The sequence below is a fragment of the Corapipo altera genome, unplaced genomic scaffold, assembly GCF_003945725.1.
Source record: "Corapipo altera isolate COAL_440 unplaced genomic scaffold, ASM394572v1 45, whole genome shotgun sequence".
Classification (NCBI taxonomy): Eukaryota; Metazoa; Chordata; class Aves; order Passeriformes; family Pipridae; genus Corapipo; species Corapipo altera.
In genome coordinates this window covers 1,840,931-1,853,164 of record NW_020884877.1, presented here as the reverse complement: position 1 = coordinate 1,853,164, position 12,234 = coordinate 1,840,931, and the positions used below count along the sequence as shown (strand labels likewise).

General features: G+C 38.1%; 1 protein-coding gene across 3 annotated transcripts in view; it reads right to left on the bottom strand.

The window, feature by feature from the left end:
* SPAG16 (sperm associated antigen 16) overlaps positions 1-12,234 on the bottom strand; it is a 379,115-nt gene that overhangs the window by 315,809 nt on the left and 51,072 nt on the right. For all 3 annotated transcript variants that reach the window (XM_027636865.1, XM_027636864.1, XM_027636867.1), the window contains exon 10: positions 7,443-7,573. In XM_027636865.1, coding sequence (XP_027492666.1) covers positions 7,443-7,573 — 131 coding nt within the window. The remainder of the gene's footprint in view (positions 1-7,442; positions 7,574-12,234) is intronic.

Genomic DNA, 12,234 nt, shown 5'->3' with positions numbered 1-12,234 from the left:
CCAAGGCCTTCCCACAGGAGTCATCACTTGTGGCCAAAGCTGCAGACGAAGCTAATGAGAAATAAAAAGGCTTCTTAAGACTATGACAGCCAAAAGCTTTAGAGATGAACAGGAAGGAACATTTACCAAGGAAAAAGTGAGGGGCGGGAAGAGGGATCCATTTTCTTCCCCTGTTATTGCTGTGTTAGATAGAAAAAGCTCCAGGTGAGGGAGAAAGGGTTGTCTGCAGGAGCTGTGCACACACACTGCCACAGCAGAGAGCCCTCACAGAGCTTAGCCAAGTGTGATCCACACCGTTTCTCACTGATTATTCACGGAGAGCTCACTTTTCCTCCCTATTAAACTGCATTACAGGGAGCTAAAATACATCTGACATTTTCCTTTTGAGTTCTTCCTCCACGCAAACTGTGCTGAAGCTGCTGCAGAGCCTGTATGGTAACGAACAGACTGGATGCCATGAAATAACCTCTCGGTTACAACGTGGGCCTTAATGCAGAAAGAAATTAGGAGCTTAATTTGTATAGGAAACAGTGATACTCTGGAACTGAAGGTTAAAGCACTGGACTGTGACTTGGAAGACATGAATTTAATTTCTGGATCTTCCACTTAGGTAATCTTGCAGGAATTATTTCACAGGATGACAAAGCTGCCTCACAAAACTGTTGGGGAGATAAGGATGGGCACGAGGTCTCAGCTGGCAGGATATCCAGAACCCTCTGAGCACACACACAGTATATTCTTCCCATCCCTCTGTAAGTAATGTTAAGTGTACACACCATGCTTGACAGGATATATCTGCTAAAGTTAAGAGTTTAAAACACCACAAAAAAACTCTCTCCTGCAAGCACACAGACTGATCTGTCAGAGTGACCCAGGCTGAGCAGTTCCTGTTTCTCCCTTGTGTCAGCAAGATGCACCAAGTTACTTGTTAACCCTACACTTAATCTTTCACATTAGCTCCTTCAAACATATTGAAAGGCTGATAAAATTGAGAGAGGGAAACAAGAGAAATAGGAATTTTTTTGCCGTATGTACAAGGAGATAAGGATTAACCCAAGCTTCCACTCCTACTTCTGAAAAGAGAAAGAATTTGAATATTTCAAAAGAGGTAAAATTGAGTATTTGAATATTTCAGCACACACAAAAACCAAATCCCGCAACTGCACTATCTACACTTATTTAGCAGACAAATTTAATAGCACATGCATCTATAAGTGTTATTAGATATATTACTTATACCTATTTATGTATGTGCTTATGCCCTATACATAATTAAATCACAGAATGCTGAGGCTGGAAAGGACCTCAGGAGGTCATCTGGTCCAATCCCCTCGCTCAGGCAGGGCTACACAGAGCCAGTTGCCCAGCACCATGTCCAGATGGCTTTTGAATATTTCCAAGGATTGAGACTCCACAACCTCTCTGGGACAGGCATGTCAGTTCTTGGCCATCCTCACAGTGAAAAAGCATTTCCTGACAACCACAGGGACCCTGCAGTATGTGTGCATTGCCTCTGGCCCTGTCACTGGGCACCACTGAAAGGGGACTGGCCTCACCTTTTTGCACCCTCCCTTTGATATTTGCACACACTGATGAGATCTGTCCCTGAGCCTTCTTTTCTCCAGGTTGAAAAGTCCCAGCTCTCTCCATCTTTCCTCACAGAAGAGATGCTTGTATGTATACCTTTAAAAGCTGGAGGAAAATTAAGCAGCAGCTCATATTGCTAATGCAAATCTCCAATTCACTGTGGTTATTCATGCAAGAAATCAGCACATGATGGTACAATTAAAAAGTTTTACTGTTAATGGAAAAATGTAATTTAATAAAAAAAAAACAACTTTTTTAATGCCCTAGGAAGCAAAGAGATAGTTGAAAATAATTAGTAAGGATTTTTTACCTCCCTAAATTATTCTTCTTCAAGAGGAAATTTCCACATGAATTTTGGATTTTGAATCCTCTTTTCTACCATGTGTTGCACAAGGACACAACATGATTCATATGACTGATCACCTCTTGGTAGATGGACCCTATTTTGCTTGGCATCGTTCAGACACAGAATAAAATGACATTACTTCACCAGCTCTAAGACAACAGAGAGATGGAAACAAATGGGCAGAACACAGGAGAAAGGGAGACAACATTTGTCAGTTTGACAGGCAGCAGTCTCAGCAAACCATCAGGGTAACTGTTGTCAGAACTCTACAGGCATCACAAAGAAAATCAAGGAGTGACAAGACAGACCATGATAAAACTGCTTTGAGACGTTAATACAGAGCTCCTGGCAAATGGGAGGGACAACTGAAAGAACTACCAAGATGTTTGCTTAAAAATCAGCAGTGCTACTTCTGCTACCTCATTTATACACAGCACAGTCTTAATGTCCTGCTCTTCCCACAGGCGACTCTAAGAAAGTGAAAGTTTGGGAACAAAATAGAAAAGGGGGAGTTATGTCTATAAAGGACCAAAACAGAGTTCAGCACAGGTATTAAAGTCTGACTGGCATAAACAAAACACCAGCTTCTTAACACACTGCCAGATTCTCTCTGCCCCACGACCATACTGTCTGAAAAGAAAATTTGGAACTCAAAAGAGACAATGCACATCAATATCCTCATTTTACCACAAACTTAAGGCTATAATCTCTTTCCAAAGAAGTTCCTCATGTCAACACTCAAAGAATTCTCTTTCCTGCAAAGTTGATTTCTCTGTGTGATGTGCACATGTGCCTGTGAGGTCATATGTATTCATAAGTTAAGGAGGAAAAAGTAGTAAATGGGAACTAAAGAGGGCAAGAGTCCATGGTTCTGCAATATTTCTTCACCTCCATTACTTGGCACGAGGCACTATGAGATCGTACCTTTAATTTCAATTACACAATTTTATGCTGCAAGTCAATTTGCATGGTTTCTAAGGAGACAAGTTCTTTAAAATCTTCTCTGGAATCCACTGATAAAAAACAGGGGAAACTAGTATAATAAGATATAATGATGAATTAGTCCCTATTGAAAAGTTATCTTTTACTGGGCCCATCAGGAAAGGCGAGATAATCACCAAACATTTTGTATTTGCTTTTCTTTACTATTATCTCCCAGCTTCATATTTTTACTGTGCATAGGCAGAGCATTAGCAATTTTCTATCTTTTTCTTTGACAAACTATCAAACAAGGAAAAAGGATTTAAGAACATGAGGCTACATGTAAACAAGAATAATATACAATATATTTTCTATTTATGCAGGTATGCCTAGTAGGTAAAACATCCATTTAAAATATAGAATCATAGACTTATTAAGATTGGAAAAGACCTCTAAGATCAGCAAGTCCAACTGTTAACCCAGCACCACTGTGGTTCCTTGCTAAAATGTGTCCCCTAAATGCCACATCCACAGATCTTTTGAACACTTGCAGGGATGGTGACTCCACCACTGCCCTGGGCAGCCTGTTCCCATGCCTGACCACCGTTTCAGTGAAGAAATTTTTCCCAATATCTAATGTAAACCTCTCCTGGTGCACATATTAGGCCATGTACTTTATGAATTCTATGCTACTTCTGACTGTGAGTCCAGTAATTACATCAAAGCAATGACTATGCAAGATAAACATGAAATAAAATTTGAATGGAGGACTGTAACTTCTGTTTGAGGCATGGAAAGGAAAAAAGGAGGACAAGACCATGGCATATTAAAAAATAGCAAAAAAAAAAAAGGGAAAAAAGGCAAAAAATGCTTATTTTTCAGCTTCCTCTTAAGTAATCATCTCTCCAAAATAATACCTGATATTGTCCTAGTTTCCAATGCTGTGATAACCATTAAAAATGCATGAATCATGTTTTTGTGGGCATCTTTCTTTTCCCAAGTGAAGACAATATAAGCCATGACAGATGTAGCAACATATGTGGTGACTGCAGAAGTGCCTTCCATTGGAAACCCTTTGGGGTTACAGCAAAGATGCAGGAAGCAGGCGAGGAGGAAGTGAACAAGGAAGTTTGAGAAGATCCTTTAGCCATTAGAGATCTTGTTTCAGTGCTTCTTGTAGGCAGAATAAGATTTACCAGGATATTTAAAAGGACACTGGAGAAATGTGAGCTTAATGCAGAAAGGAACACTCACCGGATGATTTGAAAAGTGGGAATCATTCAGCTTTCACAGAAAACAAACATTGTTTCCCAAGGGATTGGTTCTCCCCCTCAGCCAATACACGTTTCAATGAATACTGATGAAGGTCTGAAGAATAATCTACATCAGCTTTATGGCAGGTGAAAACTTGAATTTGGATTTGCAGGTGTTCCAATTTCTAAGGATATGTAAAGGAATCCAGTAATATCCACAGATAAACCAGATTCTGTTCTGTCTTTCTGATACACTGACTCTCATGAGCAAAATCTAAGTCATAAAAAAGCAAACCTGGCCTCATAAGTCAACAGAATGTTTTCCATCTATCCTATGATCTACAAGAAAAAATTAAGTTTCATCTAGTGGATATGGATTTCCCCCTTGTGTCTGTAAAATCAAACAGACAATCATAATTACCAGAAATACATTTAGTGAGAGTTCAGAATTCCTTTAAATGGGCCATTTTTATTTAATTCCCTACACAGATAATTTAATCTAAGTCATTCTTCTCTGAAAAATCTTGATTTATGCATTTAATAACCTCTTGGACTTCCAAGGGAAGCCAGATTTGGGACTGAATAGCTGCTATGTCAAACTAAAAATGATAAGCCAAGCTCTGTGTGCATTAGCTGTGTGCCTCGAGATAGGATTCTATAGCATCCAATAAAGGACAAGCCCCATTTGAAGTTCTTCCCCAAAAAAATAGAGTATTTGCAACTTCTATTCCCTCTTGGAGTTCTTAGCCACCTGCAGCTTACAGGGTCCTAAAAGTGACCCTTTCTTAAACAGAGATCTGTTCTCTTGAAACCCAGGGGAACCTCACAACTTCTGACTGTTATTCCTCTGCCAAATTTGTTTGAAATTGAGCAGGGTGTCAAAAAAATACTGTAGGAAACATGGTCAGAAAAAGGCAAACCAGCCTACAACATAGCCTTTAGCATTAAAAAGAGAAACAAGACAGTCTTATATTGCCATGACTTAAAAGGACTGATTTTAAGCAGTAGTATTCAGCCAGGAAAAATCTTTGTTAATCGAAATAAGTTTAAAGTACTTTTTTTTTTTCAGACATGGTTAACCATGTAGAAACTATGGCCCACGACATACATAGGTGTTTTTTTTAAGCAAATGAAAAGTTCAATTACATTGTTTACATTTTTTCAAGAACACTTTGATATTCTTTTGTTCTTCACATGCTTTTATATTATCACATATTTTTAAATAAGCATTTCAGTTAATTTTAGAGCACTACCTCAGACTCTCATTTTCTTTTAAGCATTATCTTTACATGAAAGTCAATGTCATATTTTCAGCATATGAAACACATCCTCACTGTCAGGTTTTTTTTCAGTGTAGTTGCTGTTTCTCCAACCAAGCTCTAAAGTGTTTCCAAATAAGTTTAACGACATCCAATTTATTTTTATTCTTGTAAATTACTTTCTCAAGTGGCATTGTATCCTTAAGGTGTGATATCCAGTTATCAATTGCAAAAAATACTTAGAATTCCCCAGCACATGAAAGTATCTCTTCCAGCAATAATTAGAAGCACTGGATGTAAGGGTCTACAAAAATGTTTTCACTAAGAAAGATAGAAAAATACAAATCAAGAAAGATAAAGAAAACAAGGAATAGTCTAACCTGAACATGCAGGATATTTATCTGTTGTTCAGCTGTAAGATAATGGAAAAGCTTTGATAGAGATTCCTTTCTTGACTAGTCCACGAGCTTCTGATATTTTCAATTACACATTATGTATTGTAAGATTCACCAGTAGTTTGCAACAACATTCAGGAGTAATTTGCAACTCAAATCTGACTTCCTCTAGAGGTAAAGGGAGACTTAACAAGGCAAAGAGTAAAAAGGAAATGATGACTTGAGCCTTGCCCATCTGCAGCCTGCCATGATGTACAGCTGGTGCTGATGCAGCCTGTACAGGTTACAACAGTGTGACTGATGGTTACTCCACCTGATCCACTGAAAATCTTCCAGCCTTCCCAAGTATGGAAGTGTCTTCCTCTTCCTCCTCCAGACTGGTTTTCTTTTCAGTTTGTATTTTTTAAACACACCCTTCTGGAACTTGGTGTTCTTCAGATAAAGAACCCACTAATATTTAGGGTGGATTTCCTACAGCCTCCTTGGAGGAGCAGCACAGAGACACCAGTTGCAAGCTCTCTTTCATGCTAGGACAAATATGACTATACTATTTGAGAGAACATTATTAAAAACCAGACAGAAAACTGAAATTGAGACTAAGCAGAAGCTTGCCTGGTGAGGTCAAAGCTCCCAGAAGTGTGTTGGTTATTGATTGCAAAATATGGGTAGTCACCTAGAGAAAGTATCTGTGACCTTTGTATTATAATTATTAAAAGGTTAAAGATCTTTTTTCTATTCTCACGGCCAACTTACCTTATGCCCACATCATCACATATCCACCCATGTGTACCACTGCCTGCCTTGGCTCTGACTCTGTGTCCTCTTTACATGGTACCCCTCTGTCTTCACAACACTGATTTTTTTTTTTAATGAGTTAGTCAACTGTCAAATTCTTCATCTACATGAGATTTATACTGCCCAAGTTTTTGACTCTTAAAGCATAACTACACTGGATTATGGTTCTTGGATATAGCAAGAAATTAAGTTTCTTTGATTAAGTGTAGGAATACAGCTCTTCTTTAGGGAAATACCTACAGAAACGATCTACCAGCACTCTGAGTACAGCAAGAACAGCATCAACCTATGTAAAGTTTATGCGAATGACAAAAGCATATTAACATTAATTTAAAAATATATTCATACCTAGGCAATATGGCAGAACTGTCAGAACTTAGCTACAAGGTCTCACTTTTTAAAAAATATTTTTAGGTTCATTCTTTTTCAGCTGCAGCTAACTAGCCCTGAAATGTCATTGCTTACAGGCTATTTGCACGCTCAAGCTAATCTACATTTAAACTCTTCTGGTTTTTTGACCCAAGGGAATAAACTGCAATCAAATACAAATTGCAAAAATATTCAGCATTATAATTCAGTTTCCTAGAATCTGAGTTTACAGTTACCTCTAGTTTCCATTTTCATATCTACTAAATCCCACCCTTCTTACACAACAGATAAATCTCAATCTGTAAACAGTTCTGCCCAGGAGTTTTACTGTATTTACACTCCTACCACATTTCATGATCATTTTCCCCCTTTCACATTCTTCAGGAGACAAAGTCCCCCTGAATGTTGCCAATAAATTTTCAGAAATTTACTTACAGTAAGTGCTTCTCAATGACCTGTTGAAAAATAAAACTCAACACGTACATAATGAAATTAATGTGCCGTTAATGGTTCCTACCAGCTCACTGCCAAGTCGTGCACTTTTAGAATGTTGCTCAGTTGATATTCTCCAGATTTCAGGGGTTGAGTATGTTCTTTAGCACCCTCAAGGTATGTGTTCACTTCAGTGTCAACAGGGAACTCTGAATCCTAGAGAAAAACATAAAATTATTAATTCTCAGAAATGTTACATAACTTCATACAATGTACTAATCACTATTTTGAAAATACAATTTTGTCTTATTTTTTCCAACTCTATTTTTGTCCTCTATTCCATTTTTATCATTTTTTAAATCACTGTTATCCTGATTTTATTAATTTTGATACATACTGTTAGAGCTTACTACAGGTATAACTAAGACTGGAGCCTGTAGCAAACAACTGAACACTGTTAGTTTGTTCTTTTAAAATTATATTCCTATGAGTTAACTTCTGGGCAGTCATATGAATAGAGCATTGCTCTAGAAAGAGATCAGCCATAAGTACTGATCATTATCTGTAACCAAGTCTGAATTCACTGTTCATAGCAGCAAAACCCCTCCTTCCTCCAAAACAGGAAAAAAACACTTGGGTGGTTCAATACACCAGTAATGGAAAAGAAGACACTCACCACTGTGGATGCAGTGAGAGAGAATAAAAAATGGCAAATAAAGTTTTTCTGTCATTTATACTCACAAAATAGTTCATGTAACAATATGGGTGTAAGTGACAAAACCTCCACCTGATACTTTTATTGTTCATGCCATTTATGCACCTGCTACTGGAGTAAGTTATGATGCTCAAAAAAGGAGGTTGTTGAATTGTTAGTATAAAATCCCTTACACTAAATTCAGGAAAATCTCTTGTTTTAGTAACTATTTTGTGGAAGACAGACAAAAGTTAAAGTCAAAAATCAGGTAAAGTAATTAATTTTCCTCAAACAGAATGCTTTGAAGTTGTTAAACAGCGAGTTTAAAACTAGCAATTTAAGACACAGTGACTTGTCCTACTATTAGAAGAAGTTAACTTCTATAAACCTTTCCATTTCATCAATGAGCAGCTGGAAGGCTCCTTCAGTTTGGACCTAAAGAACTACTCCCATTGTCCAAATTGTATTTTATCTTCTTCTCTTTATTTTCCCTAGGCTTACCTCCCCTACTGGAGATGATAAGAATAAAGCTGAGTTGTACTATCAAGCTCAGTGCAGCCCAGTCTGTGGTGCAATTAATGAATTATCAACTAAATGAAACAGTTTCTACTAGGATTATAAATGGAAAAAAGCTTGTACACAGACTACAGTAACAGGCAGTTCTGGATACCCAGATTTGACAGCCTCTCCAAAGCAGCAAACCAGGGAGACAGCATCTACCTTGGATCTGCACCTCTGGAACAATCAGTTACAGACCTGGAGCAAAGTCCTTTTTCAGGACTCTATATCTGAGCATCAATTTATTTGTAATGGTTAACTATGCACTTGAAAAAAATAGTTAAACCACGTGCTTTAAAATGACCAAAACTAAAGAAAAAGCTGTTACTGTGGAACTGGGTGATAGAGCTAAACTGCCAGAATTAAATGCATGTATTTATGGAGCTGCACACAGTGAGTCTCTGACCTACTGCAGGACACTGAACAGTCTGACCAGAAGCAGATCACAGTCTGAGGTCACAACTGTACAGTCCACTTGGCCTCACCTATGCACAGCAAACAGGCCCCAAAAAGCAGATTAGACAAGTATGATCATATAGAATTAAGCTGAGAACATCTGTGAGCCTGCACAGGCTTTAGTCTGTTCCAGGGACACTCCCAGAAAAGCTGAGGAGACCAAGAGTGAATTCCATTGGCTTAGTGCAGTGCAGCACAACGAGCCGGTTCAGGTGGGATTAACAGGGATCTGCTTTGACCTGAGACTTCAGAAGCTGAGGACAAGGACCACAAACCTGCTGGGCACACCAGGCAGGGAAGAGAAGTTGCATCCCAACATCTCACATGAATTGTAGAGAAAGAAACAGCAGCAGTTGCAAAAAGCCTCATGGGAAAAACTGGCTAAGAAAACTGGCATTCTACTGACAAAACACTGAACTAGAACTGGAAATGAAGGTTTATATCAGCCCCGCTCTGCAAGGTTACTGGCATGTGCTATTTTCCATTTTTCCATTTGCTCTCTATCCCTGTTTTCCATGGAGGTTAGCTCTATGACTTGCATTAACAGGCAAAGCCACTGTATTCTTCAAAAGACCTTTCTTGTAAGTGTAACACTCACAAAAAGTCAAAATACATGTAGTTAATCTTGCAGCCTCATTTTCCTTGAGTGCGGTCTAATATTAGTCAGCACACTAGGAGATTTATTACTAACTCTAATTAACCAAGCTAAATGGCTTTATTAAAAATAGATTGTCATTAAAGAATGTAAGGAGGGCAACAGTGCACAATATATTTTAAGGACTGCACCAGTCATTACAAAACCACTTCCCAAGACACCACAGTTTGCTGAAGACTTGGCTGATGGCTTGTGTTTGCAACATTTAGGAAATTCTGCTGTGAGAAGCTTTAAAGGAAAGATTGAAATTGCCATACTCTTTAAAACGTCCATCAACCAGTAAGATTAAAAAGGGAATAAAATGAACGTATTTTAACCTGAAAATGCACACACACAGCAGGGATAACCACTAACTTTTTAAAAAAATTGTTTGCACTAAACTTGGTGGGAGCCACCCCGTTAATTTGTAGGAATGAGCATACAGCAAATTTCAGAACTACAAACTATCAAAAGAATATAATTTTGTCTCCCATTTCAGAAGCTCTCCAAACTGCATGTTCTACAAGGATGCTATTAACCAGAGTCAAACTTTTTAAATGATTATGAAGATAATTAAGCTAATGACTTTATGATCAGTGTGAGCACATCTATTACAGACCCAAGACCTGGAAGACATTTTCCGTGGACTGTGGTTTCCACCACAAGATAATAAATAGGGGTTACTTTAATCTGGCATTGTTAATACAGGAAGGAATCATAATATGTTTGTGACTAAAGTTCCAGATTTTTATAGAATTGCATGCCAAGTTCTGATTGTGTTTCAGCCTTACTATTCTCGCAGATCTCTGAAGTCCATTTCAAGAAAAATCCACAGATTTTCCAAAATTAGGAAAGATTAAAATAAATCTGTGGTATTTATTACATACAGACTAAAGAGCAGAGTAAGGAGTTTAACTAGAAGTGAGTATAGTCCCAGTACGTGTCACTGCCTTTACGCAAATCTTGCTTTCTGTACTCGTCTGACAAAGTTTCACCTTTCAAGCACTGCAAATTTGAACAACTAAAATTATAAAGCAAAAAAGACATACTATAAACATGCTTTTTGCAAACTGTTCTCATTCACTTTCTGGAGCCAAACCAATTAGTAAATGCTACCAGACTTAGTCATTTCAGAGTGAAACAAATCTAGGAAAGATGAGGCAGTCTGAATAGAAGTGACTGAAAGTCTTGCATTTTCCAGTAGAAAACAATCCCCAGATACTACTTCAGGAACTACTGCTGGAAATGATTGTTGTAACATTCGAAAAATATCATAAAAAGAGGATAATATAAAATATTAATATTTTTACCGTTCCTGACTATCTGAAGTACTTCCGAAACTATAGTTTTTTCCTCTTGGCAGTGATAATCCTGTATCCTACTAGAACAAGAGACTTGGCCTCAGCTGTTGAGACAATTCAAAGCTGTGATTCCTACTGCAGGGTCTGAGTGGTATCATCAGTGGTATTGCTCGTCCTGGCCCCATGAAATGCTGATTTCAGGAGCTCTCCAGCACACACCAGGTGGCAGTCACAGGGTGAATTTATCAAGTCTTCCTCTGAGTTGATTTCCTGCCTGAGAAAGCCACCAAGGAGTTTCAATGCAATAGCAGCCTAAGGTGTTCTCTCACAGTATTTCCAGGATAGATTATCACTGTCTTCATTTAACAAGGTATCAGAACTTCAGTTTATGTGAAGCGTTGCTCAGTATGCATGTTCTGAGCTCCTCAAAAGGAACACAAACAAGCTACCTACAAAATTAAAGGTCAATATAGATTATTTTTCCCCAGCTACAAATATTTCTCCCTAGAAAATAAATGTGGTATTTTTATCCTAAAAGCTTCCTACAGTAAAAATGTTCAAGAATGCTAATACAAAGACAGTTCTTCTCCCCTAACAAATTTGGGCAATGTAGTGTCATTATTTAATCTTTATTCTATTATTTCCAATTGCTAAGTCCTTAGGGGAACAGAGAATCCATTACAGAAGCTGAGACCTTGCATAACAAGGCTCTGTGAAACATGTTTATTACAAACACTGATTGCAAAGTCTGATGCTACTTCAGCACTGGGAAGAGTCATGTGCATGCCAAAATTCAGGAAAATGTACCGAGTGCTAAGGAGTCAAAGCAATATAACACGGTTTTGTTCACTCCTGTATCTGCCATGTACTAGACATTTGTACTATGACAAACATGAAAACCTATTAAGCTTCCCTTACATCCATATGAAAGAGAAAGCTATGCCCTTCCTGCCTGTGAAATTAAACACCCCATTACTTTATCATCAAAGGCAAGGAACATTGCATTCAAAAAAGCATCTCAGAAAGAATCTCTGTGAACCAAACCCATTCTCAATGTCCTCTGACAATGTCACTGGCAATGGTAAAAGCAGACAGTACATTGTCACTGCCCAAGCTGTCACTTCACAGCTACACTACCCCTTATCTAAAGTCACAGGTGTAACAGCCTACCAGCCACCCACAGAAAGCTGCCATGACTCTTAGGCTATTTACACACAGAGCTCTCTAAAATAAA